General features: G+C 55.1%; 1 protein-coding gene across 4 annotated transcripts; it reads right to left on the bottom strand.

The window, feature by feature from the left end:
• Positions 1-52: 52 nt before the first annotated feature.
• Positions 53-24,962, bottom strand: ANGPTL6 (angiopoietin like 6). 4 transcript variants are annotated; one of them, XM_077329753.1, is made up of 9 exons: positions 24,918-24,960; positions 24,657-24,740; positions 24,273-24,466; positions 20,769-21,025; positions 17,192-17,789; positions 14,762-14,957; positions 8,142-8,332; positions 3,977-4,247; positions 53-3,006 (listed from the first exon to the last, which is right to left on the bottom strand). In XM_077329753.1, exons 5-9 carry the CDS (start codon positions 17,762-17,764, stop codon positions 2,813-2,815), a joined length of 1,425 nt encoding a protein of 474 aa, XP_077185868.1. In that variant the 5' UTR covers positions 17,765-17,789; positions 20,769-21,025; positions 24,273-24,466; positions 24,657-24,740; positions 24,918-24,960; the 3' UTR covers positions 53-2,812. The 4 variants fall into 4 exon arrangements, with proteins under 4 accessions (XP_077185868.1, XP_077185867.1, XP_077185866.1 ...); XM_077329752.1 differs by lacking the exon at positions 24,273-24,466 and having other exon boundaries at positions 24,918-24,962; XM_077329751.1 differs by lacking the exon at positions 24,918-24,960 and having other exon boundaries at positions 24,657-24,900.
• Between the last annotated feature and the right edge of the window lie 1,304 nt (positions 24,963-26,266).

The raw sequence follows: 26,266 nt of genomic DNA on the forward strand, positions 1-26,266 counted from the left end.
AGAAACGCTCTTCTGGTTTTTGAATGAAATCTACTCAGCAAAAACAGACAAATTCTACTTCGGCCTATTTTATTTTGAGGGCAGCTAACCTTGGCTTTCCAGAGCATTTCAGGATGTTTGGAGGAACGCCACCAACTAGCAAAGCCATCTGAATCGCGCAAAAGAAAGGCCTTTCCCTTCATGGATGAATTGTATGGTTTATTCTGGGTTCGGGGTTTTATTTTCTCTGGAGCAGACTTGGGGGAGGGTGGGGCACAAGGTCTAGGAGAGGATCTAGAAGCATCCCTTCGAAAGGAAAGCCCAGTCGTGGCTGCTAGCAGGGGTCCCCAACTCAACTCCCCCAACTGGCTGTGCAGATTTTTAAAAACTTTGCTTCAGAAGAAGAAGAAGAAGAGTTGGTTCTTATATGCCGCTTTTCCCTACCCGAAGGAGGCTCAAAGCGGCTTACAGTCGCCTTCCCTTTCCTCTCCCCACAACAGACACCCTGTGGGGTGGGTGAGGCTGAGAGAGCCCTGATATCACTGCCCGGTCAGAACAGTTTTATCAGTGCTGTGACTAGCCCAAGGTCACCCAGCTGGTTGCATGTGGGGGAGCGCAGAATCGAACCCGGCATGCCAGATTAGAAGTCCGCACTCCTAACCGCTACACCAAACTGGCTCAGCAGCTCCAGGATCTTCACTACAAGCTGTGGCAGCCATTTTGTAACTGGCTCCGCCTCCTGTCGCCGCCATTTTCTTGCTGCACCAGAATTCCAAAGGTGCCTGCAGGCTCAAAGCCATGGGGACCCCCGGCCACACAATTACAGAATAACGGCCGCTCAGCTCTGCGGATCGTGCCCCACAGCTTCCAGCAGAGGGTCTGGTTTTGCGCCCCACCGCGATTCAGGGTCCTGTTCGGCTTCGGCGTCTGGGAAAATCGGGGAAGGGTGTCGCATCTGTAGACCTGTTTGAGGTCCAAAGCAGGATCGTGAGCCTGCAGTGTAAATGACCAATGCACGGTGGAATCCCGTCTGTCGGATCCAGGACTTTTAAAGCAAAACTGACCAATAGCACCCACTGACAGGGTGCTCCGTGGTGTGGCTTGTGTATATAAGTTGGGGTTTGGGGGAGTGATTTTGGGTTCCTTCGTTTTGCCTCCTGTGCAGGGGTCACAAGAAAGAGCTGACTGAATTCCCAGGCTCCTGGCTTCCTCCCGATCCATTCGGATTGGAAGAAACCCCCCGGAACAGAAGAACGTTAGAATATTCAGGATAAACATGTCCAACCTTTCAGCTTTACTGTTTTCAAATCGATTTGCCCTCTGACTTCTCCCGGGCCCTCTCTCAGCTGTAGCGCAGCCGGGGGGAGGCGGTGGACGTTTCTCTGTGTCAGGTTTTCTGGAACAGTCTCAATGATTCTCTGGCAGATATCCTTAAGAACCAAGAATCTTGCATTGCGGCATAGAGCTGTTCTAACACAGGGTTTTTCTGTCCCTGTTTCTGTAAAACGTGGATGTGAACATGTCGGGGAGAGTCCAGACATACCTTAAAACAGAAGCCAGTGTGGAGCAAACCTCTCCGTTCCCCTGACCTGCCTTTGCACTGTCTAAAAGTAGCAGACAGCTTCCCTTTCCATTAGCAGGGGTAAGTCAACCTGTGGTCCTCCAGATGTCCATGGGCTACAATTCCCATGAGCCCCTGCCAGCGAACGCTGGCAGGGACTCATGGGAATTGTAGTCCATGGACATCTGGAGGACCACAGGTTGACTACCCCTGCACTGGAGAAAAGAGCACAGAAGGAAGCCAGAAATATCCCTCTTGCCCTCCAGAAAGGTCATCAAGCCACACTGAACGCTGGAGACATTTTTTAAGGTGAGTTTCTGATGTACCTGCAATGGAGAGTTGGGTTGGAGACCCCCCCAAAAGCCCCTTTTCATCTGACATGTCTCCTACACTTAGGCCTAAGGCACAACCACTGCTCCCTGCATGAAACCCTCTTCAGCGTAGTCTGGAAATAAAAAAAAAAAACAACAGAAAATCTGCTTCCAAGAAGGGGTGGTTGGGTAAGTTTATGGGTGCCAGAGGATGTAGGGATGGCCACAGCCTCAGATGGCTTGAAAAGGGGATTGGACAGACTCAACGAGGACGGGCCTATTGGTGGCTGCTAGCCATGGGGACTGAGGGGAACCTCCATGATCAGAGGCAGTGAAAGATCTGAGTCCTAGTGTTGGGAGGCAATATCAGGGGAAGGAATTGGCTTCTCTGCCCTGCAGCTGGACCTCCAAAGTTGGCCACTGTGGGAGTGGGATGCTGGACTAGAAGGACCTTCCCTGGTCTGACCCAGCAGGGATCTTCTGATGTTCTTCTCAGGGGAAGGGCTCGGCCTCTCTGCCCTGTGGCTGGCCCTACAAAGGAACTTCTTGGCCCTTGTGTGAGACGGGATGCTGGACTAGAGGGACCCTCCCTGTCTGACCCAGCAGGGATCTTCTGATGTTCTCATGAAGGCCTCGGCCTCTCTGCCCTGTTGTCAGAGGAACTGGTTTACCACTGGGTGAGTCAGGAAGCTGGACTAGATGGACCTGAACTGGTCTGATCCAGCAGGGTTCCCCTGGTGTTCTTATGGATGTCACAAATCCCCAACCCATCCGTGCCATGCTCACCAGGCTGAGAAGCAAACTGGCAGAACAGGTTTCCCCAAGATCTGTCCCCAAGAGATGAGACACCTGACAACTGTCCAGTCCATGTGTCGCCAGGGCACAGTAACTCATGTTCTGAAGTATGTCGGTACTCTCCTTCCGCATGCGATTTCTTAGCCCTCCCCGCCAAGAGGGGAATCTAGGAGCTTGGTGTGGGTCGGACCATCATGGCCACCTTGCGGAGCGAGTAGGCACCGCCGCGAAACTCCGCCCAGTAGACGCCATCTTGGTAGCGGCTCCGATAATGGCCCCCCTTGTACCAGATGCCGTTGAGGTTGGAGTGGGCACACATGTTGTACCACCAGCCCCCTTTCTGGTAGTGGGCACAGTTCCCTGTGGGGAGAGAAAAGGGGATCAGGAAATCGATCGCCAAAGCCTTCAGCACCTCCATTCATACAATCATAGAGTTGGAAGGGACCTCCAGGGTCACCTAGTCCAACCCCCTGCAGAATGCAGCCAATGGCCATGAGAGCCACTAGAACCAAAGTTGGGGAGACTCAAAGGCTACCCTCTAGAGCAGGGGTAGTCAACCTGTGGTCCTCCAGATGTCTGGGGACTACAATTCCCATGAGCCCCTGCCAGCGAATGGGAATTGTAGTCCATGGACATCTGGAGGACCACAGGTTGACTACCCCTGCTCTAGAGTGCTTTGGGGTTCTAGTCACTTCTGGTATCAGTGCCTGTCCTAAGTTGGTCACTGCATTGGTCTAAAGTAGCAGAACCAAGACTGCGTCAGCTGATTCTGTGAAGATTCAAGGGGGTGGCAGGTGACAGTGGATGAGCGAGAGGGTCGTAATCTATGTTTTATGTATCTTTTCTTATTTTCTCTTTTCTCTGTTCTATGCAAACTTCAATAAAAGCTGGTTGACCAGCACCTTAAAAAAAAAAGACAAAGTGGAAGACAGACAGGTTTTCCATTGAAAGGTAGGCGTTCGTCAATGTAGGTTTTTGCAGTTAATCAATTACTTTATCTAGTGATCTGCTCCCGCAGATAGATGCCCTCTTGTAGGCACACAGAGCCAGGGAGCAGCTTCTTTGTGGATTGATAAATCCACACAATGGGGCCAAACCCATTTGGGGTTCTGCAAACAGAGGGGTAGCCCCAGGTTTGCAGGGAAATGTGGTTTGTAGAGCAAGAACAGCAAGAAAACTTTGGGATCTTAAGCAGCTTCTAGTGAGGTAAGGATCAAAAGGGGATAGAGGTAAAGGTGAGGGGGCAAGGTCATCCGTCACTGCCCACTACCTGTCTCTTGGTGTTGTTTCCTGCGGGACTCTCCCTACCGGCTTTTCCATGGCCCCTTACCAGAGTAAGCATCGTGGTCACGGTCAAGCGTGCTGAACTGCCGTCCGTTGTGCCAGGAGAAAGAGTCGCCAGCACTGCCCTGGTAGCGCCCCAGACGCAGCCGGTAGAAATCGTTTTCGGGCGCCAGGGCAAAAGCGTCGTAGGTGGCCTGCGCCTGTCGCCCGTTCCAGTCTTCCAGAAGCACCCGCAGCACGTAGGAGCCCTGGCGGGTCAGCCAGTGGGTGTGATCCAAGCCCAGCCAGTGCTCGCCTTCCAGGTTGCCAAAGCCGTGCTAGAAGGTCATGACAAGGAAGGCGTTAACCAGTTGCTCTAGCAAGAGCAGAAGAGAAGCCATGTTGAGGCCAGGCCAGTGGCCCATCCAACAATCTGTGTTACACAGTGGCCAAAACTCAGGGGTCATCAGGAGGGCCACCAGTGGTACCAGAGCTCCAGAAGCCCTCCCACTGTGGCTCCCCAAGCATCAAGGAGACAGAGCACCCACTTCCCCAGGAATAAGAACAGAAGAGAAGCCATGTTGGATTGGGCCAGTGGCCCCTCCAGTCCAACACACTGTGTCCCACAGTGGCCAATGCCCAGGGGCCATCAGGAGGTCCACCAGCAGAACCAAAACTCCAGAAGCCCTCCCATTCTTGACCACTAAGCACCACGAATACAGAGCATCCCTGCCCCAGATATAACAACAGAATAGAAGCTCTTTCTAACCTCTGCCATGTTCTTGATAGGCACCGAGGCCAACTTTCTTCCCCACCCAACAGTCAACGGATCCAAGTTCTAAACTCCGTTAAAAAAGGGGAGGCCCCCAATCTTGGAGAAGGAACTTGTTGTGTCTTCCTCAGAGGACCAAAGTTTGAAATCATAAAACATCCAAATGGGAGCTGGAGATTCCAGCTAGAATCATAAAAGCAACCAATGGGAAACAAGGGTTGTGAGCGTCCTGCATAGTGCAGGGGGTTGGACTAGATGACCCATGAGGTCCCTTTCCAACTCTAGGATTCTAGGATCCTATGATGACAGCTGTTCTGTATCCAATGAGATGCCAGAGTTAACGTCCAATGAGAGAGCTCCACTCAGGACCAATGACTTTATTGGAGGAAGAGATCCATTTGTTCAGGATCTGTCTACACTGGGGAAGGTTGGGGAACTTGGTTCAGTGTGTTTGGCTTTGGTCAATAAACTCCCCCAGCGTCCTGGTCCCTGAGCCGAGGGATTTAGCAGAACTGCCTTGAACAAGCATCTTTGGAATGCCAAGACATAAAATCTTAATCTTCTGCTGCAGAAGTATCTGTCGGACAGATGGTTTTTCAAAAGACAGGACAGGGGTCTGTTTTCTTTTCCAGTGGAGGAAGGAATGACAGTGACAAAAGGCACAGGGAAATGGAAGCGGGGTGGGGGTGGGGGGCTCACATGGGAACACTCCCACCCCCACCCCCACCCACCCACCACCGCTGAGGGTCAAAGCAGAGGAAGCCCTGGGTGATCCATTAATGGAGCGCTTTAAAAACCGTAACAGAAATGGTGTCGGGAGCCAACTTGGAGAAAGAAGTACAGATCTCTTCCCTGCAGTCTCAAGCAGAGCTGTACCTCTCCAAGCCTACAGAAGTCAGCAGTCTCAGAAGCAAGTCACTCTGTTTAGGCTGGCAAAGGAGAACTGACTCTCCTCCCCGCTAGAAAGAGCGGACACCCCTCTTTTCCCTACCTGAAGGAGCCCCAAAGCAGCTTACACTTTTCCCTCCCTCTCCCACAGCAGATAAACATCGGGGCCCAGAGAGCTCTGAGAGAACTGCTCTGTGAGAACCTCTCTAAGAGAGCTGTGACTAGCCAAAGGACACCCAGCCAGCTGCACATGAAGGAGTGGGGAACCAGACCCAGTTTTCCAGATCAGAGGCCACCACAGCACTCCGTGCAAAGGAGCCAGGGCGCACCTCCCCGCCAAGGAAAAACAATGACACCTGGCTGGTAACAGTCTTATTTTTTTCCCTTTAAGTCTGCCAGATCCAGACTGAGAAACTCCTGGAGATATGTGGGTGGACACGGAGGTTGAGTGGGGCTGGGAAGGGCAGGGAAGTACTCCCAAAGAACTGCTAAGATTTAGGGTTGTCAGCTCCGATCTGGGGTAGTTTTGGAGATTTGGTGCTTACACGTTGCTAACACGTTGCTAGGAAATTTGTGGCAATCTGGGGTGAAACTATGGGCTTGACAACTTCCAGGCAGGGCCTGGAGATCTCCCAGAATTATAACTGGTCTCCGGACAACCAGATCGGTTTGCCTGGAGAAAATGGCTGCTTTGGAAGATGGACCATGACACTGTGCCTCATTGAAGTCCCTCCCTTCCCCTCCTCAGCCCCCCCCCCCCAAAATCTCCAGGCATTTCCTAACTCGGAGCTGGCAACCCACTCTGGGGGAGACCAGGCTTGGTGAGGGAAAGGATCTCCACAGTGTACAGCAGGGGTAGTCAACCTGTGGTCCTCCAGATGTTCATGGACCACAATTCCCATGAGCCCCTGCCAGCAAATGCTGGCAGGGGCTCATGGGAATTGTGGTCCATGAACATCTGGAGGACCACAGGTTGACTACCCCTGCTGTACAACACCACAGAATTCACCCTGAAGAGAAGCCATTTCCTCTGTGGAAACTGATTTTGTTGTCTGGAGATCAATTGGGATTCTGGGACATGTCTGGGTCTGCCTTGAAGGTTGGCAACTGCAGGAACCAGCTTCTGGCCCCTTGCTCAAATTCTGTTTTTATCTTTTAAGCATCAAGAGCTTCTATTCTGCCAGATCCGAAGAAGGGATTTGGAAGACCGCTCGTAAACTCTGTGTTTAAACGACACATAACATCGAGATTTGGCATTTAAACAACACATAACATCGAGATTTGGCATTTAAACGACACATAACATCGAGATTTGGCTCGGTTGGATCCTGAGCTGTTTTTAACATCTTGGTTTGGCCTCCCGCCGTCCCACGGCCCGCTCTGACTGACAGAAACTCTTCAGTCTTAGTGAGAGATCCCCACTCTTTTGTTGTTTCCAATGGAGACGCCAGGATTCGAACCCAGTATCTTCTACAGGGAAAACAGATGTTCCACCTCTGAGCCACAAACCCACTCCCCCATCCCTGCTTGATTCCAAGCTGTGGGTTTGTCTCCGCTCTACAAAGAAGGAGCACCTGGCTTGGGAAACAAGCAGACGATTCTCTGGAGTATCGCTTGACCTCCAGGGCTGGGACATCTGGCGAGGGAGCCCCTAACCTGGGCTGATTCTGCACTTACTTTGTTTTTTCCGTTGTGGATCCTGCTGAATTTAGATTGATTTGAACTCAGGCCTTCCTCTGTACCCCAACAATTGAAACAGAAAATGTTCTGCATTTGATAGGGGAAGCTCAAAATGGGGGGAGGTGGGTAAATCTCTGCTGAGAGGAGTTAGGGCTTCTGGAGCGCAGTCACTTTAAGGAAAGCCTTGCAACTGGGAACCAGGAAGTCTTTGAACTGATGCCCTGGCCAATCAGGGAAGACTGCTGTGCTGCAAGGCACAGCAGGGAGTTAATTCTAACAAAGCAAAAATCTGCACACTTCCTGATGCCGGGTTTTCAAATATCGAGGGTTATATCCACTCCGGAATATCATGGGGAAAAGGTAGGAAAATTGCAGAGGGAAAATTTAAAGCACCCAAAATCAAAATGGAAATCGAATTCATGCAGATAAGAGGGATTCATTCAAACTGGGATTGGATAAAAAGCCCCGTGCAGACTCCACCCAGGTGTTCTCTTGTGGCTGGTGCAACTTGAAGGTATTGGGCTGCAGGTCAACCACCCACAAAACTTCTAGTTGTTTGGACTGGACTTCTGCCCGCATCCCTGCGACTTCTAGCCCAGCCACCTCTCTTCAGCACTGGCTGCCACAACAGCGACCTGTAGCAATTCAGTCCCCACCCTCAGCCCCAGTCCTCCCGCCCCTGAGAAACTGAGAAGCAGGAGAGAAAAAAATGTCCACCAAGCGACGCTCTAGAAATTTCTCCACGTCTCTGAGCACTTTACCATAAAGGTGAGGGGGAAATTCCTAGAGAGTCTCCCGGAAATGATGTCACATTCTACGAGCATCCCTAGTGACCCATTTCCTACACCAAGTCTGGGCACCTTTCGCCTCACAGCACACGACACTCACACACCTTGTAGTGCTGCCAGGTGGTGAAGAAGTTGAGCGACCCGTCCTGCCGCCGCTGGATGACGGTCCACCCGCCCCCATCGTAATCCTGGTCACACCAGGCCTGGAAGATACCGGGGGAGCCAGCGGGCTCTAGCATGGTGACCCCGCTGGCCTGGCCATCTCGCTGGGCCATCTGACAGTCCCGCCAAGGCCCTGCCAAGGAAGAGAGAGATGATCCGTTAGGGCAAAGGTTACACCAGGGGTCCAGCTAGACCAGCACCCTATCCCACACAGTAGCCAACCACTTCCTCTGGAGGTCCAACAACAGGGCAGAGAGGCTGAAGGGTTCATAAGAACACCAGAAGAGCCCTGCTGGATCAGGACAGTGAAGGTTCATCTAGTCCAGCCTCCTGTCTCACACAGGAGCAAACCAGTTCCTCTGCAGGGCCAGCCACAGGGCAGAGAGGCCGAGGCCTTCCCCTGAGAAGACCCTCAGAAGAGCCCTGCTGGGTCAGGCCAGGGGGGGTCCCTCCAATCCAGCCTCCCGTCTCACCCAGGGGCCAGCCAGTTCCTCTGCAGGGCCAGCCACAGGGCAGAGAGGCCTCGGCCTTCCCCTGAGAAGACCCTCAGAAGAGCTGCTGGGTCAGGCCAGGGAGGGTCCCTCCAGTCCAGCCTCCCGTCTCATCCAGGGGCCAGCCAGTTCCTCTGCAGGGCCAGCCACAGGGCAGAGAGGCCGAGGCCTTCCCCTGAGAAGACCCTCAGAAGAGCCCTGCTGGGTCAGGCCAGGGAGGGTCCCTCCAGTCCAGCCTCCCGTCTCATCCAGGGGCCAGCCAGTTCCTCTGCAGGGCCAGCCACAGCGCAGAGAGATTAAGGCCTCTATAAGAACATCAGGAGAGCCCTGCTGGATCAGGCCAGGGAAGGTCCATCAGACCAGTGGTCCATCTAGCCCAGCATCCAGCCTCTTGAAAGCTCACACCCTAAATATCTTGCTGGCCTCTAAAGTGCTACCGGACTTGAATTGGCCTCTTCTGATGAGTCCTTGAGGATTTTTGGTTTCTGCATAAGTGACATTATGGTTTCTTGGACCATGCCCAAATTTGTCAAAATCAGTTTTCCTGCGAGTCAAGTTGAGTTCTCCTTGCAGAAGGGGCAAAAGGCAGGCGATAGTATTTTGATCGTTCTTGTAATAAATAAAAACAGGGAACGGACCAGCCTCCTCCAGACCAAATTGGAGAGGGTCAGCATTCTTGCTTTACAGGGCATGTCAGCTGCAAAACCCGACCAATAAATCCAAAGTGTTTCCCCAGCAACAGTTGTGTGTTGTTCTGCCAAATTTCTGCACCAGGTGGGCGTGCTGGAGGCTCCAAGATGAAGGGAGTCTGCGGAGGGGGGTTGCTATTAAAGGATTTTTATTGGGCTCTGGGCTACAGATGTCTCCGGGAAAGCCCATTGTTCCCACATGGGGAAAGGAAACTTGTATGGCCAGACATGGGGGAAGGCGATGCTATCACCTGGGCTGCAGGAGGCTACAGGTCAAGTTCTTTCCCCTCCCCTCCTGCCTGGTCCTTCTCACTGGAGATGCCGGGGATTGAACCTGGGACCTCCTGCCTGCCAAGCAAAGGCTCTGCCACTGAGCCAGGGTCTCAGGCCAAGGTCTTTCCCATCCCCTCCTGCCTGGTCCTTCTAACTGAAGATGCTAGGGATTGAACACGGGACCTTCTGCCTGCCAAGCAGAGGCTCTGCCACTGAGCCAGGGTCTCAGGCCAAGGTCTTTCCCATCCCCTCCTGCCTGGTCCTTCTAACTGGGGATGCCAGGGATTGAACACGGGACCTTCTGCCTGCCAAGCAGAGGCTCTGCCACTGAGCCAGGGTCTCAGGCCAAGGTCTTTCCCATCCCCTCCTGCCTGGTCCTTCTAACTGGGGATGCCGGGGATTGAACACGGGACCTTCTGCCTGCCAAGCAGAGGCTCTGCCACTGAGCCAGGGTCTCAGGCCAAGGTCTTTCCCATCCCCTCCTGCCTGGTCCTTCTAACTGGGGATGCCAGGGATTGAACACGGGACCTTCTGCCTGCCAAGCAGAGGCTCTGCCACTGAGCCAGGGTCTCAGGCCAAGGTCTTTCCCATCCCCTCCTGCCTGGTCCTTCTAACTGGGGATGCCGGGGATTGAACACGGGACCTTCTGCCTGCCAAGCAGAGGCTCTGCCACTGAGCCAGGGTCTCAGGCCAAGGTCTTTCCCATCCCCTCCTGCCTGGTCCTTCTAACTGGGGATGCCAGGGATTGAACACGGGACCTTCTGCCTGCCAAGCAGAGGCTCTGCCACTGAGCCAGGGTCTCAGGCCAAGGTCTTTCCCATCCCCTCCTGCCTGGTCCTTCTAACTGGGGATGCCAGGGATTGAACACGGGACCTTCTGCCTGCCAAGCAGAGGCTCTGCCACTGAGCCAGGGTCTCAGGCCAAGGTCTTTCCCATCCCCTCCTGCCTGGTCCTTCTAACTGGGGATGCCGGGGATTGAACACGGGACCTTCTGCCTGCCAAGCAGAGGCTCTGCCACTGAGCCAGGGTCTCAGGCCAAGGTCTTTCCCATCCCCTCCTGCCTGGTCCTTCTAACTGGGGATGCCGGGGATTGAACACGGGACCTTCTGCCTGCCAAGCAGAGGCTCTGCCACTGAGCCAGGGTCTCAGGCCAAGGTCTTTCCTATCCCCTCCTGCCTGGTCCTTCTAACTGGGGATGCCGGGGATTGAACACGGGACCTTCTGCCTTCCAAGCAAAGGCTCTACCACTGAGTCAGGCTCTCAGGCCAAGGTCTTTCTCATGACCTTGTTGAAGTTTAAATCTGTTCAAATTAAGTTAAATGTCCCTACCTGAATATGGCATATAAAATATACTTTTGATTTTGTTATGTAAAAATTTTTTCTCTTCTTAGTCTTGGAGTCAGATCATCTTTGTCATTTGAACACCACTTTCCCCTTAACTGGGAAACGTGGAGGATTGGGGACACTGTGTAAAGCAGGGATGCTGGCAGGGGCTCATGGGAATTGTAGTCCATGGGCATCTGGAGGGCCGCAGTTTGACTACCCCTGGTGTAAAGCTTCTGTGATTCCAAGTCAAATGATTCTTCTTACATTTAATTCTTACATCATTATTGCAATTATAAACCGCACCTCCGTATAAGGCTCATCATGGAAGATTGAGAGATACTTGGTGGGGTCTGCCTCTCACGAACCTTTGCAGTGCCCTGCCAAGGAATTTCTGGATTCACTTCAAACCATAAATTTCTGTACAGACCAGAAAGCACACTAACACAGATGTCATCAGGATGTACTGTTAACATGCACACATTTCGCATCTCACATGCCCTTCTCCCAAACGGGAACCATTTTCAAAATTTTGCAGCATGCCCTGAGCACTTCAAAGGTAGGGGGGGGGAAGGGGAGGCAGCTTGGAAATCTTGTTTACGTGATGTGATAACTGAGCCGGTTGAACTTATTTTGGCTTTGGCTTTGTTTATATGACTCCAAGTTCACCACAAAGCTGGAGGGAGACGTCCAACTCAGAAATGAATGATCCAGGGTGTCCACTTTGAAAAGTGCAAAAGCCTCCAAAGAGCCCTGCTGGGTCAGGCCAGGGAGGGTCCCTCCAGTCCAGCCTCCTGTCTCACCCAGGGGCCAGCCAGTTCCTCTGCAGGGCCAGCCACAGGGCAGAGAGGCCGAGGCCTTCCCCTGAGAAGACCCTCAGAAGAGCCCTGCTGGGTCAGGCCAGGGAAGGTCCCTCCAGTCCAGCCTCCCGTCTCACCCGGGGGCCAGCCAGTTCCTCTGCAGGGCCAGCCACAGGGCAGAGAGGCCGAGGCCTTCCCCTGAGAAGACCCTCAGAAGAGCCCTGCTGGGTCAGGCCAGGGAGGGTCCCTCCAGTCCAGCCTCCCGTCTCACCCAGGGGCCAGCCAGTTCCTCTGCAGGGCCAGCCACAGGGCAGCGAGGCCGAGGCCTTCCCCCGAGAAGACCCTCAGAAGAGCCCTGCTGGGTCAGGCCAGGGAGGGTCCCTCCAGTCCAGCCTCCCGTCTCACCCAGGGGCCAGCCAGTCCCTCTGCAGGGCCAGCCACAGGGCAGAGAGGCCGAGGCCTTCCCCTGAGAAGACCCTCAGAAGAGCCCTGCTGGGTCAGACCAGGGAGGGTCCCTCCAGTCCAGCCTCCCGTCTCACCCAGGGGCCAGCCAGTTCCTCTGCAGGGCCAGCCACAGGGCAGAGAGGCTGAGGCCTTCCCCTGAGAAGACCCTCAGAAGAGCCCTGCTGGGTCAGGCCAGGGAGGGTCCCTCCAGTCCAGCCTCCCGTCTCACCCAGGGGCCAGCCAGTTCCTCTGCAGGGCCAGCCACAGGGCAGAGAGGCCGAGGCCTTCCCCTGAGAAGACCCTCAGAAGAGCCCTGCTGGGTCAGGCCAGGGAGGGTCCCTCCAGTCCAGCCTCCCGTCTCACCCAGGGGCCAGCCAGTTCCTCTGCAGGGCCAGCCACAGGGCAGAGAGGCCGAGGCCTTCCCCTGAGAAGACCCTCAGAAGAGCCCTGCTGGATCAGGCCAGGGAGGGTCCCTCCAGTCCAGCCTCCCGTCTCACCCAGGGGCCAGCCAGTTCCTCCGCAGGGCCAGCCACAGGGCAGAGAGGCCGAGGCCTTCCCCTGAGAAGACCCTCAGAAGAGCCCTGCTGGATCAGGCCAGGGAGGGTCCCTCCAGTCCAGCCTCCCGTCTCACCCAGGGGCCAGCCAGTTCCTCTGCAGGGCCAGCCACAGGGCAGAGAGGCCGAGGCCTTCCCCCGAGAAGACCCTCAGAAGAGCCCTGCTGGGTCAGGCCAGGGAGGGTCCCTCCAGTCCAGCCTCCCGTCTCACCCAGGGGCCAGCCAGTCCCTCTGCAGGGCCAGCCACAGGGCAGAGAGGCCGAGGCCTTCCCCTGAGAAGACCCTCAGAAGAGCCCTGCTGGGTCAGACCAGGGAGGGTCCCTCCAGTCCAGCCTCCCGTCTCACCCAGGGGCCAGCCAGTTCCTCTGCAGGGCCAGCCACAGGGCAGAGAGGCCGAGGCCTTCCCCTGAGAATACCCTCAGAAGAGCCCTGCGGGGTCAGACCAGGGAGGGTCCCTCCAGTCCAGCCTCCCGTCTCACCCAGGGGCCAGCCAGTTCCTCCGCAGGGCCAGCCACAGGGCAGAGAGGCCGAGGCCTTCCCCTGAGAAGACCCTCAGAAGAGCCCTGCTGGGTCAGGCCAGGGAGGGTCCCTCCAGTCCAGCCTCCTGTCTCACCCAGGGGCCAGCCAGTTCCTCTGCAGGGCCAGCCACAGGGCAGAGAGGCCGAGGCCTTCCCCTGAGAAGACCCTCAGAAGAGCCCTGCTAGGTCAGGCCAGGGAGGGTCCCTCCAGTCCAGCCTCCCGTCTCACCCAGGGGCCAGCCAGTTCCTCTGCAGGGCCAGCCACAGGGCAGGGAGGCCGAGGCCTTCCCCTGAGAAGACCCTCAGAAGAGCCCTGCTAGGTCAGGCCAGGGAGGGTCCCTCCAGTCCAGCCTCCCGTCTCACCCAGGGGCCAGCCAGTTCCTCTGCAGGGCCAGCCACAGGGCAGGGAGGCCGAGGCCTTCCCCTGAGAAGACCCTCAGAAGAGCCCTGCTGGGTCAGGCCAGGGAGGGTCCCTCCAGTCCAGCCTCCTGTCTCACCCAGGGGCCAGCCAGTTCCTCTGCAGGGCCAGCCACAGGGCAGAGAGGCCGAGGCCTTCCCCTGAGAAGACCCTCAGAAGAGCCCTGCTAGGTCAGGCCAGGGAGGGTCCCTCCAGTCCAGCCTCCCGTCTCACCCAGGGGCCAGCCAGTTCCTCTGCAGGGCCAGCCACTGGGCAGAACAAAGTTTGATACATCATGCTGTATCTAATAATAAATTCCATTCATATTCAGGGGCACCTTGAAGACCAGCCTAGTTTTATTCAAGGTATAAGCTTTTGTGTGCAGGCACACTTCTTCACATATAATGAAACAGAATTCCCTCAACCGTACTATAGGTAGAGGGAGGGCAATGAACTCCTCCCCCCTCCCACCTGCTGCCCTCTCTCTCCCCATCGGTTCAGATTCAAGTGGGTCGGCATGTTGGTCTGAAGTAGCACAACAAAAAATGGATCCGATAGCACCTTTAAGACCAACAAAGATTTATTCAAGGTGGGAGCTATCGAGTGCCTCCACAGAGTGCAAGCACAGAGTTCATGCACTCAAAAGCTCCCTCTTTGAATAAATATTTGTTAGTCTTAAAGGTGCTATCGGATCCTTTTTTGTTGTTGTTGTCTTATCGGTACACTTGAGGGAATCCTGTTTCACTGTGTTGGACAAAGTCTGCCTGCACACAAGCTGCACTCTGAATAAAACTTGTCTTGAAGTTGCCCCCGGACTTTTTTATCCTCTTTGAATGATTGCAAGATTCACTCCAAGCTCTGCCCCATGGAACCCAGAAGGTGAGGCTACGGACTCAGCAGCATCCTACTTCCCCCTCCCCAAACTCTACCCCCAAATCTCTGGGAATTGTCCATCCTGAAGTTGCCGGCTCGAGTCACAACCGATGCCAGATATTGGTACCTGCTTTTACCAAGCCCTGCCATACCTCTACCTCCTGCCAGGGTGGCTTTTCGGCATCCCCGGCCTCTCTCACCTGTGGGCCTGGTGGGCACAAGGGCCGGGGGCAGGAGGGTCCCAGCGGGGGGCACGGAAGCCTCATGGAGCCGGGGCTGGAGCAGGGCCGTCTGAGCACTCTGGTCTCGCTGGATGTCGTTGACGGCATCAAAGTGGACCCGGCTCTCATTGGCGATGCTGGAAGGGTTGAAGGGCACCACAGGCACGAGAGGGGGCTGCGGAGAGAGGAGAGCCATTGTTTTCCCCCAGCGTCCCGGGAGAGGGAGGGACCATCCGAGTTCTGCACACCTTGATAGGCCACAGCTGGGTCGTTTTAGGTTTGTAGAGGAAGAGCTGGGTTTTCTTTCCTGCTTCTTACTACCCAAAGGAGTTTTCGATGGCCTTTTCTCCAGGGGAACTGATCTCTGCAGTCTGGATAAGAGCTGGAATTCCAGGGGATCCCCAGGCCCCACCTGGAGGCTGGCATCCCTGACCCTCAGTGGGGTCCAAGGCCACAGAGTCCCCCCTCCCAAGCAGCCCTTTCCTCCAGGGGAACTGATCTCTGCAGTCTGGAGAGGAGCTGGAATTCCGGGGGATCCCCAGGCCCCACCTGGAGGCTGGCATCCCTGACCCTCAGTGGGGTCCACTGCCACAGAGTCCCCCCTCCCAAGCAGCCCTTTTCTCCAGGGGAACTGATCTCTGCAGTCTGGAGAGGAGCTGGAATTCCAGGGGATCCCCAGGCCCCACCTGGAGGCTGGCATCCCTGAGTCCCCCCTCCCAAGCAGCCCTTTTCTCCAGGGGAACTCAGCTCTGCAGTCTGGAGAGGAGCTGGAATTCCAGGGGATCCCCAGGCCCCACCTGGAGGCTGGCATTCCTGACCCTCAGTGGGGTCCAAGACCACAGAGTCCCCCCTCCCAAGCATCCAAGGAAGTCAGCATGGATTTGTCTCCAACAGGTCCTGCCAGACCAACCTAGTTTCCTTTTTTGACCAAGTAACAGGTTTGCTGGATCGGGGAAATTTGGTTGATGTCATTTACTTGGATTTTAGTAAAGCTTTTGACAAGGTTCCCCATGATGTTCTGATGGATAAGTTGAAGGTCTGCAATCTGGATTTTCAGATCGTTAGGTGGATAGGGAATTGGTTAGAGAACCGCACTCAAAGAGTTGTTGTCAATGGTGTTTCATCAGATTGGAGAGAGGTGAGTAGCGGGGTACCTCAGGGTTCGGTGCTCGGCCCGGTACTTTTTAACATATTTATTAATGATCTAGATGAGGGGGTGGAGGGACTACTCATCAAGTTTGCAGATGACACCAAATTGGGAGGACTGGCAAATACTCCGGAAGATAGAGACAGAGTTCAACGAGATCTGAACACAATGGAAAAATGGGCAAATGAGAACAAGATGCAATTTAATAAAGATAAGTGTAAAGTTCTGCATCTGGGTCAGAAAAATGAAAAGCATGCCTACTGGATGGGGGATACACTTCTAGGTAGCACTGTGTGTGAACGAGACCTTGGGGTACTTGTGGATTGTAAACTAAACATGAGCAGGCAGTGTGATGCAGCGGTAAAAAAGGCAAATGCCATTTTGGGCTGTATCAACAGAGGCATCACATCAAAATCACAAGATGTCATAGTCCCATTGTATACGGCACTGGTCAGACCACACCTGGAGTACTGTGTGCAGTTCTGGAGGCCTCACTTCAAGAAGGACATCGATAAAATTGAAAGGGTACAGAGGAGAGCGACGAAGATGATCTGGGGCCAAGGGACCAAGCCCTATGAAGATAGGTTGAGGGACTTGGGAATGTTCAGCCTGGAGAAAAGGAGGTTGAGAGGGGACATGATAGCCCTCTTTAAGTATTTGAAAGGTTGTCACTTGGAGGAGGGCAGGATGCTGTTTCTGCTGGCTGCAGAGGAAAGGACACGCAGTAATGGGTTTAAACTTCAAGTACAACGATATAGGCTAGATATCAGGAAAAAGTTTTTCTCAGTCAGAGTCGTACAGCAGTGGAATAGGCTGCCTAAGGAGGTGGTGAGTGCCCCCTCACTGGAAATCTTCAAGCAAAGGTTGGATACACACTTTTCTTGGATGCTTTAGGATGCTTAGGGCTAATCCTGCGTTGAGCAGGGGGTTGGACTAGATGGCCTGTATGGCCCCTTCCAACTCTATGATTCTATGATTCTAAGCAGCCCTTTCCTCCCGGGGAACTGATCTCTGCAGTCTGGAGAGGAGCTGGAATTCCAGGGGATCCCCAGGCCCCACCTGGAGGCTGGCATCCCTGACCCTCAGTGGGGTCCAAGGCCACAGAGTCCCCCCTCCCAAGCAGCCCTTCTCTCCAGGGGAGCTGATCTCTGCAGTCTGGAGAGGAGCTGTCATTCTAGACCATCCCCTGGCAACACCTGGAGGGTGGCACCTTTATGCCTGCCTGGCTCTGCCTGCTCCCTCCCGGCCCCATCCCGGGGTACCTGTGGGCGTGCCTGGCCGCTCTTCCCCTGCTGGCAGTCCCTCTCCAGCCGGCTGATGAGGGCGCTCTGGTTGTTCACCAGGGCAGCCAAGGCCTGGTACTTGCCCTCCAGTTGGCGGAAGTTGGCGGCCACCCGCAGGGCCTCGGCGGAAGCGTTGGCCACCTGCCCTTCCAGCTGGGCGGTGTGGCCCGGCCGCTCTCTGCGCTGGAGGATCTCGTGGAGGAGCTGGGTGTACAGCTGGGTGACGCGGGAGTTAACGTTACGGCTCTCCTTGCGCAGGGCCTTGACCTCGCTCACCACCGCCCCGTCCACCTCCACCAACCGGCGCAGCTCGTCCATCTGGGCCTGCTGCCGTCTGAGGTGGTAGCGCAGTTCCTCCACCTCGCTGCGGTTGGGGCCCGGCGGCTCAGGGGGAGGGCGCACGCTGCTCCAGCACACGGCCCCCGTGAACTTCTGCTGGGGCAGGATGAAGGTGTACGTGCACCGGGGGCCGGTCAGAGGTTCAGGCCCAGGCAGGACGGATGCGGCCAGGATCATCAGCAACAGCAGCTGCAACAGGGCCTGGAACGCCATGAGGCCGTGAGGACGGACAGAGGACCTGTAGGGGACGGAGGCAACATGAGAACAAGATGCAATTTAATAAAGATAAGTGTAAAGTTCTGCATCTGGGTCAAAAAAAGGAAAAGCATGCCTACTGGATGGGGGATACGCTTCTAGGTAACACTGTGTGTGAACGAGACCTTGGGGTACTTGTGGATTGTAAACTAAACATGAGCAGGCAGTGTGATGCAGCGGTAAAAAAGGCAAATGCCATTTTGGGCTGTGTCGACAGGGGCATCACATCAAAATCACAAGATGTCATAGTCCCATTGTATACGGCACTGGTCAGACCACACCTGGAGTACTGTGTGCAGTTCTGGAGGCTTCACTTCAAGAAGGACGTAGATAACATTGAAAGGGTACAGAGGAGAGCGACGAAGATGATCTGGGGCCAAGGGACCAAGCCCTATGAAGATAGGTTGAGGGACTTGGGAATGTTCAGCCTGGAGAGAAGGAGGTTGAGAGGGGACATGATAGCCCTCTTTAAGTATTCGAAAGGTTGTCACTTGGAGGAGGGCAGGATGCTGTTTCTGTTGGCTGCAGAGGAGAGGACACGCAGTAATGGGTTTAAACTTCAAGTACAACGATATAGGCTAGATATCAGGAAAACATTTTCACAGTCAGAGTAGTTCAGTAGTGGAATAGGCTGCCTAAGGAGGTGGTGAGCTCCCCCTCACTGGCAGTCTTCAAGCAAAGGTTGGATACACACTTTTCTTGGATGCTTTAGGATGCTTAGGGCTGATCCTGCGTTGAGCAGGGGGTTGGACTAGATGGCCTCTATGGACCCTTCCAACTCTATGATTCTAGGATTCTAACAACTCAGCATCAGAAGATCGGAAGAGCTCTGCTGGACCAGACCAGGGAACGTTCATCTAGCCCAGCCTCCCGTCTCACGCAGGGGCCACCCCGACGCCAGGTGAAGTTCTCCGGCTGCCAGAGCATCTTTGCCAAGTTGCCCTGGGAACATGGCTGCACTTTGGCTCAACGGAGGGAGGCCCGTGAAGGCCCTGCTGCTCTATCCCTGGCAGCCATTTGGCTACCGGGCTGCTGCCCTCGTGGTTTCCATTAATGAAACTGGAATTCCACACTGGCTAGAAACAGACGAGGCTCCCCCTCTTTGGCTCCAGCCCACCCGCTCAAGATGTCCTCCTGCAGACCGGCATGGCTCCCCTCTGAAACCAGCTCCTGCTTGCTGGCAGTCTTTTGCGTCATGGAACGTGCAACGAAGCACGCACCCTCGTACCCGGGAAATGCATGGTGTGTTTGAGAGGTATGCACAATGCACAGGAATCACAGCGGACACCGCACAGATCCAAATTGGAATGTACACAACAGCCAACACGAAGCATGAGAGCACCACGGTGGTAGGGATGCCAGCCTCCAGGTGGGGCCTGGGGATCCCCTGGAATTCCTAATCCTGACTACAGAGATTAGTTCCCTTGGAGAAAAGGGTTGCTTTGGAGGAGGAATTCTGTGGCCTTGGACCCCTTCCTAAGCTCTACTCCAAATCTCCAGGAATGTCCCAAAGTGAATCTGGCAACTGTATGCTCTGTTTCAAACCGAGGGCGTTTCCATGTTGCTCTCTGGACGTGGCCAGGCATGGCACTCTGTTCGTTTCTATGTGTGTGTTTTGTGAAGACCCCCCTGCTGTGCCCTGGGACGGAGGGGGCCCGGCTCTTGAGTAAACAGAGTCCCTTCCCACGCCCCCTGGACAGGGCCATATGGGAATTATCTGTCATGACTTCTTTCGATCTGTGGCCTCCAACAACATTCCCACGCTGGCTCCCAGGAGGAGGGAGGGTCAGATCAGGGAGGGGCCAGCATCGAAATGCAAGAAGGCAGGAATCCATCTCAAAAGACAGCGTGGATAAGAGCGGCAGCCTCTGATCTGGAGAACTGGGTTTGACTCCCCTCTCCTCCTCCACACGCCGTCAGCTGGGTGACCAGTCACAGTTCTCTTGGAGCTCTTCTCACATGGCAATTCTCTCAGAGCTCTCTCAGCCTCACCTACCTCACTGGGTGTTTGTTGTGGGGACAGGAAGGAGAAGGTGTTTTGGGGCCGCTTTGGGGCTCTTTGGGGTATTAGGGTACAAAAAAACAGCTCTTCTTTCTATTATATTTTCGCCGTTTTGCATAGGTTTGGAGGAGAAAATAGCGGTTTGCTATTCTGCCACAAAGAAGACTGGCCAAATCCCTCCTCTTTGGCTTAACCTTCCCTTACAGGGTGTCGTGAGGGGAATAACATGACAATGAGCCATCTACAAGAAGCATGGAGGGAAAATGCAGGCCACAGATACACAAGTCCCGCCTCAGAGCTGAGAGACTCATTTTGGATCTGCTCCTTTTTTTTTTGGAGGGTGTGTGTGTGATTCTTTCGGTTGCCAGCTCTCGGCTGGGAAATTCCTGAAGATTTCCAGGTAGACTGCACCCTCCAAAGCAGCTCTTTTCTCCAGGGGAATTGATTTCTGTCTCCCCCTGGCATTCTGGGGGATCTCCAGGCCTCACCTGGAGATTGGCAAAGCTCGCTCCCCTCCCACTGTGCTCACTTTCTTTCCGGTCCCAATTGGTGCCCAGAGGCTGAGGGCTTGGTTTTAAGACGTGCCAATCTCCAGGTGGTGGCTGGAAGTCTGCTGCTCTTATCGGGCATCTCCAGGTGGCAGAGACGAGCTCTGGAGAAAATGCCCATGTTGGAAGCTGGACTCTGGGGTGTTGTGACCCCAAACCCCACCCTCCTCCGGCTCCAGTCCCCCAAATCCCCAGCTATTTCCCATCCCGGAGGTGGCCACCCTAACACCCTCCTCCCATTCTCCTTCTTCCTTTGCTTCCACAGGCCACCGAGCAGAAGGAAAAGGGAGCCAAAGCAGCAGAGTGAAGAACAATATTTGTGCTAAATATAGAAAAGAGCTGGCAACTTTCCCCAAGGCTTCTGTGGGGCTGGGAAGAGAGAGGATCCCGCCAGAGATCTCCCCGGCCTTACCTGTCTCTGGCCTTCGCTCCAAAGGCAGCCGGTGTCCGTCCTCCGCTCAGCCCCCTTGCCCCCTCTCCTTTCCCGGAGCCAGGCGGGGGACTCTCAAGCTCTCCGTCCGGCTCTTCGGACCCTCATCCCGCCTGTCTCTCTTGCACCCCAGGCACCAATGCCGTGCCAGGAAAAGAGTGTTAAATTCCTCCAGCTGCACGCAGCAGACACATCAGGGGATGGTTTCTGACTTCCTCCTCCAAAGGCGGCTTGGAGAACTGTTTATAAGGAGAAGAAAGAGCCGCCTTAAACGGGATTCTCCTCTCCCACAGCACCACGCTCCTCTGGCCAACAATCCGGATTTGGCCAGAAGGCCCCAGCCGCATCACTCCAAATAGCGGCTGTTCCCGTGATTTCTCGTTAAATTAAGGATTTATCCACACAGGACTAGCGGCCAGGGCTGCTGGTTACCAACCTCCCGGCCTTCAGAAGCCTTTAAGTGATCTCTCCTCCCCTAGGTAAAGGTCAAGGTATCCCCTGTGCAAGCACCGAGTCATGTCTGACCCTTGGGGTGACGCCATCCAGCGTTTTCATGGCAGACTCAATACGGGGTGGTTTGCCAGTGCCTTCCCCAGTCATCACCGTTTACCCCCCAGCAAGCTGGGGACTCATTTTACCGACCTCGGAAGGATGGAAGGCTGAGTCAACCTTGAGCCGGCTGCTGGGATCGAACTCCCAGCCTCATGGGCAGAGCTTTCAGACTGCATGTCTGCTGCCTTACCACTCTGCGCCACAAGAGGCTCATTCTCTCCTCCCCTAGGGAACCTCTTTCACGCATTTTCCGATTTCAGTTTAGGGAAAAGAAACTTCTAGTCTAGCAGGCGGGGTCAGGGGGGAACCGGGACGGTCTTCGTAGAACTGGACCTGAAAACAGCACCAACTTGGAGACCAGGCAGTTTGTTGAGGTGTGAGCGTCCGAGAGGCCAATCTCCCTTTGTCAGATATTCTTGAGAGCTTCAGCTCTTGAAAGCTCATCCTGTCTAAAAATCTTGGGGTTCTCTCAGGTGCAAATGGACACAAATCTAGCTGTCCTAGCAGATAATAGTTGCCCAGTGAGTAGGCCTCCAAGTATTGTGGCCAATGAGTGCAAAGGTGCTATGATGATTAACAGGTACTAGGGCTGCGAATCACTGGGACACCTGGGCACAAGGTGGTGGGTTCTCCATCCTTGGAGATTATCGAGCAGAGGCTGGATAGATATCTGAAGAGAGGCTGATTCTGTGAAGGCTCAAGGGGATGGCAGGTGACAGTGGAGGAGCGAGAGGGTTGGGAGAGTCCTGCATAGTGCAGGGGGCTGGACTAGATGACCCATGAGGTCCCTTCCAACTCTAGGATTCTAGGATTCTATGTTTCTAAGGGATGCCAGCCTCCAAGTGGGATCTGAGGATCCTCAGGAATTCCAGCTCCTTTTCTCTGGGATCCCCTGGAGAAAAGGGCTGCTTGGGGTTTGATTCCCCACTCCCCCACATACAGTTGGCTGGGTGACCTTGGGCTGACCACAGCACTGATAAAGCTGTTCTGAGCAGGAATCTCAGGGCTCTCTCAGCCTCCCCTCCCTCACAGGGTGTCTGTTGTGGGGAGAGGAAAGGGAAGGCGACTGTAAGCCCCTTTGAGACTCCTTCGGGTAGGGAAAAGCGGCATATAAGAACCAACTCTTCTTCTTCAGTAATCTCAGGGCCTTCTCAGCCTCACCCACCACAGAGGGTCTGTTGTGGGTAGAGGAAAGGGAAGGCGAATGGAAGCTGCTTTGAGCCTCCTTTGGGTAGAGAAAAGCGGCATCTAAGAACCAACTCTTCTTCTTCAGTAATCTCAGGGCTCTCTCAGCCTCTCCTCCCTCACAGGGTGTCTGTTGTGGAGAGAGGAAGGGAAGGCAAATGGAAGCCGCTTTGAGACTCCTTCGTGTAGAGAAAAGTGGCATATAAGAACCAACTCTTCTTCTTCAGTAATCTCAGGGCTCTCTCAGCCTCTCCTCCCTCACAGGGGGTCTGTTGTGGGGAGAGGAAAGGGCAGGTGATTGAAAGCCACTTTGAGACTCCTTCGGGTAGAGAAAAGCGGCACATAAGAACCAACTCTTCTTCTTCTTCTTCTTCTTCTTCTGGCTCTCTCAGCCTCCCCTCCCTCACAGTTGTCCTGAGGAGGATTACGTCAGTCTGACTGAAGGCAAGCTGTGGCAACCACAGGGCACCTATCCCTGCCTCCTGCTGCAGCCATCCTGAGGCATCCAGTGGGTGGCAGCGCCCAGCGTGCTGCCAGGAACCCCAAAGGTTCACGCAGGCCCTCAAAAAGTTGGTTCCCCCTTGCGATAAATTCAGACGGGTTTCATGCTGTTCCGACTGCACAGCCCCTCATGAAAGCATCCAAGTCAATGTTTGTTGAGCGGCTCCTCCCGAGACTTCCAGAAGAGCAGCCATAAGCAGCACCTCTTGTGTTTAGGATATTCTCGGGGTGAGACGCTTTGTCCGAGCCCCTCCGAAACGGGGTCCAAGCGAGGAAGGGGCTTTTGGCACTGGCAGTGCTCAGCGGGGAAAATGAAGAACGCAGCCACGAGTGACTTAATATCCCAAATAGTTTTTCCAGGCCCAGGCTCAAGGTGTCCTGCCCCAGGCCGGCCTCTTGGAGGGGATACCGACAGGACGTCATTTTTGGCACCGGCTCTCCGCCTCCTGTCCTGGCAGGCTGCCCTACAAGCAGGGGGGGGGGGAGTGGGATTCCCACCAATCCAGAGAGTCGGTCCAGAGTATTGCAGGTTCGCTGCAGGTGGTAACGTTGACAGCATGCAGATAGAGCCGTGCCGGGGAGGAAGGCAAGACTGTCGGTCTTGGAGGTTGACCTGGGGGCCCAAGTGGGAAAGGCAGACAAACCTTGACTCCTGGGACCCGTCCCACTCACAGGGCCAGCCGCACGCTCTCAGTATAGCCTACCTCGCAGAGCTGTTGTGTGCATAAGATGGAGGAGGTAGAAGCAGCTTCGGGTCCCCGTTGGGGAGAAAGGCAAGGTCTGAATGAGTCGAATGAAAGCTTAAATGGTCATGGGAGCGAGGTTCTTTTGGAAGAGGAGCCTCTTTAGGGAGGTTGTTCCATAATTGTGGGGCTGCCACTGAAAAGGCCCTGTCTTGTGCGCCCATCATGAGCTTTTTTGATAGTTAGAACAGATGGAGAGGGCCTTTGAGAGTCAGCATGGCATAGAGGTTACAGAGCGTTAGACTCTAATCTGAAAACCGTGCTTTGATTCCCCCTCCTCCCTGCAGACTGTTGGGCAAGTCACATTTCCCTCAGAGCTGTTCTTGCAGAACAGTTCTCTCAGAGCTCTCTCAGCCCTTCCTACCTCACAGGGTGTCTGCCGGGCGTCGAAAGCTGTCCCATGATCCAGAATTGAAATTAAACTTCTTTGGGGGTCGGGGGGGGGGCTTATACTGGCTGATCTGTACAGCTAGCAGCATGCCTACAAAAGAGAGCTCAACAATACCTGGAGATTTCACTGCACAAGTTCTCCTTTAACTCCTGGTTGTGTCCGGCACCGGAAGAGCAATGCCAGCCGAAAAGAGCAGTCGACTCTCACCCGGCAGGAAGATGCATGAGGAATGGTGGAAACAGGAAAGAAAGTTTGGACAAATCTGCACTCTGCGTGTTGACTTTCTTCCAGCCAGGGGTGGGCAAGCACTGCCAAGGTACGATTAACACACTATAGGTCAGGGGTCCCCAACAAGGTGCCCGTGGGCAATAGCTCCCTCATCTATCGTCCCAAATCTCCATGCATTACCCAAACCAGAGTAGGCAACTGTATAACAGAGAATATGTAGTCTGAGTCTTGAGAGTTTACACAGGAAGAGAATCAGGTAGCTCTGCTTACCTCTAACGTGCAGGACTCCAGCCCCTGTGCGTGTTCCCTTGGCCGCCTTTCCTGGCGGAGAGCGTGTCTGTGCTCTAGCGGCCTCTTGCAACAGAAGAGGAGAGAAGGGCTCCTCTTAGAAACAGATCCCAGAAGAGAGAGGGAGATCCCAGTAGTGGATCCACCAGCCCTTCCCACACTGGGCAGACCGTCCCATGCCTTCTGCCGGGGCGAAGGGGCCCTTCTTTCCGACCGTGCAAAATACAGGTTGTAAATATTTACATCTGGCGCATTCCGCCTTGCTCCCGGTCTGCTCTTGGCAGGGGTCCTGCTCTCTTCTCCCCGCCACTTTGATCTGGAAGCTGCGGCGGAATGGCCAAAAATGTTCCGCCAAGTCTCGTGAGCTCCAGGCCAACTTCCCGCCCACCGCCCGGCCCAAGCAGAGCTGGAGAAAATGAAGGGATTTTGGGAGTGCAGTTTGGCCTGGCTGCACACGTGGCCCAGGGGGGAAATGGTTTGGACACGGGGAAAGAGAGAGAACCCGGCCCACGAGGAAATGCATGCGTTAAATGTTGCATGCTCATCTCTAGGTGGGGGCTGGGGATCCCCCAAACGACAGCTCCTCTCCAGACTGCAGAGATCAGTTCCCCTGGAGGAAAGGGCTGCTTGGGAGGGGGGACTCTGTGGCCTTGGACACCACTGAGGGTCAGGGATGCCAGCCTCCAGGTGGGGCCTGGGGATCCCCTGGAATTCCAGCTCCTCTCCAGACTGCAGAGATCAGTTCCCCTCGAGGAAAGGGCTGCTTGGGAGGGGGGACTCTGTGGCCTTGGACCCCACTGAGGGCCAGGTATGCCAGCCTCCAGGTGGGGCCTGGGGATCCCCTGGAATTCCAGCTCCTCTCCAGACTGCAGAGCTCAGTTCCCCTCGAGGAAAGGGCTGCTTGGGAGGGGGGACTCTGTGGCCTTGGACCCCACTGAGGGTCAGGTATGCCAGCCTCCAGGTGGGGCCTGGGGATCCCCTGGAATTCCAGCTCCTCTCCAGATTGCAGAGATCAGTTCCCCTGGAGGAAAGGGCTGCTTGGGAGGGGGGACTCTGTGGCCTTGGACCCCACTGAGGGTCAGGGATGCCAGCCTCCAGGTGGGGCCTGGGGATCCCCTGGAATTCCAGCTCCTCTCCAGGCTGCAGAGATCAGTTCCCCTGGAGGAAAGGGCTGCTTGGGAGGGGGGACTCTGTGGCCTCGGACCCCACTGAAGATCAGGGATGCCAGCCTCCAGGTGGGGCCTGGGGATCCAGCCCTGGAATTCCAGCTCCTCTCCAGGCTGCAGAGCTCAGTTCCCCTCGAGGAAAGGGCTGCTTGGGAGGGGGGACTCTGTGGCCTTGGACCCCACTGAGGGTCAGGTATGCCAGCCTCCAGGTGGGGCCTGGGGATCCCCTGGAATTCCAGCTCCTCTCCAGATTGCAGAGATCAGTTCCCCTGGAGAAAAGGGCTGCTTGGGAGGGGGAACTCTGTGGCCTTGGACCCCACTGAGGGTCAGGGATGCCAGCCTCCAGGTGGGGCCTGGGGATCCCCTGGAATTCCAGCTCCTCTCCAGGCTGCAGAGATCAGTTCCCCTGGAGGAAAGGGCTGCTTG

Source organism: Paroedura picta, chromosome 3 (assembly GCF_049243985.1).
Source record: "Paroedura picta isolate Pp20150507F chromosome 3, Ppicta_v3.0, whole genome shotgun sequence".
NCBI lineage: Eukaryota > Metazoa > Chordata > Lepidosauria > Squamata > Gekkonidae > Paroedura > Paroedura picta.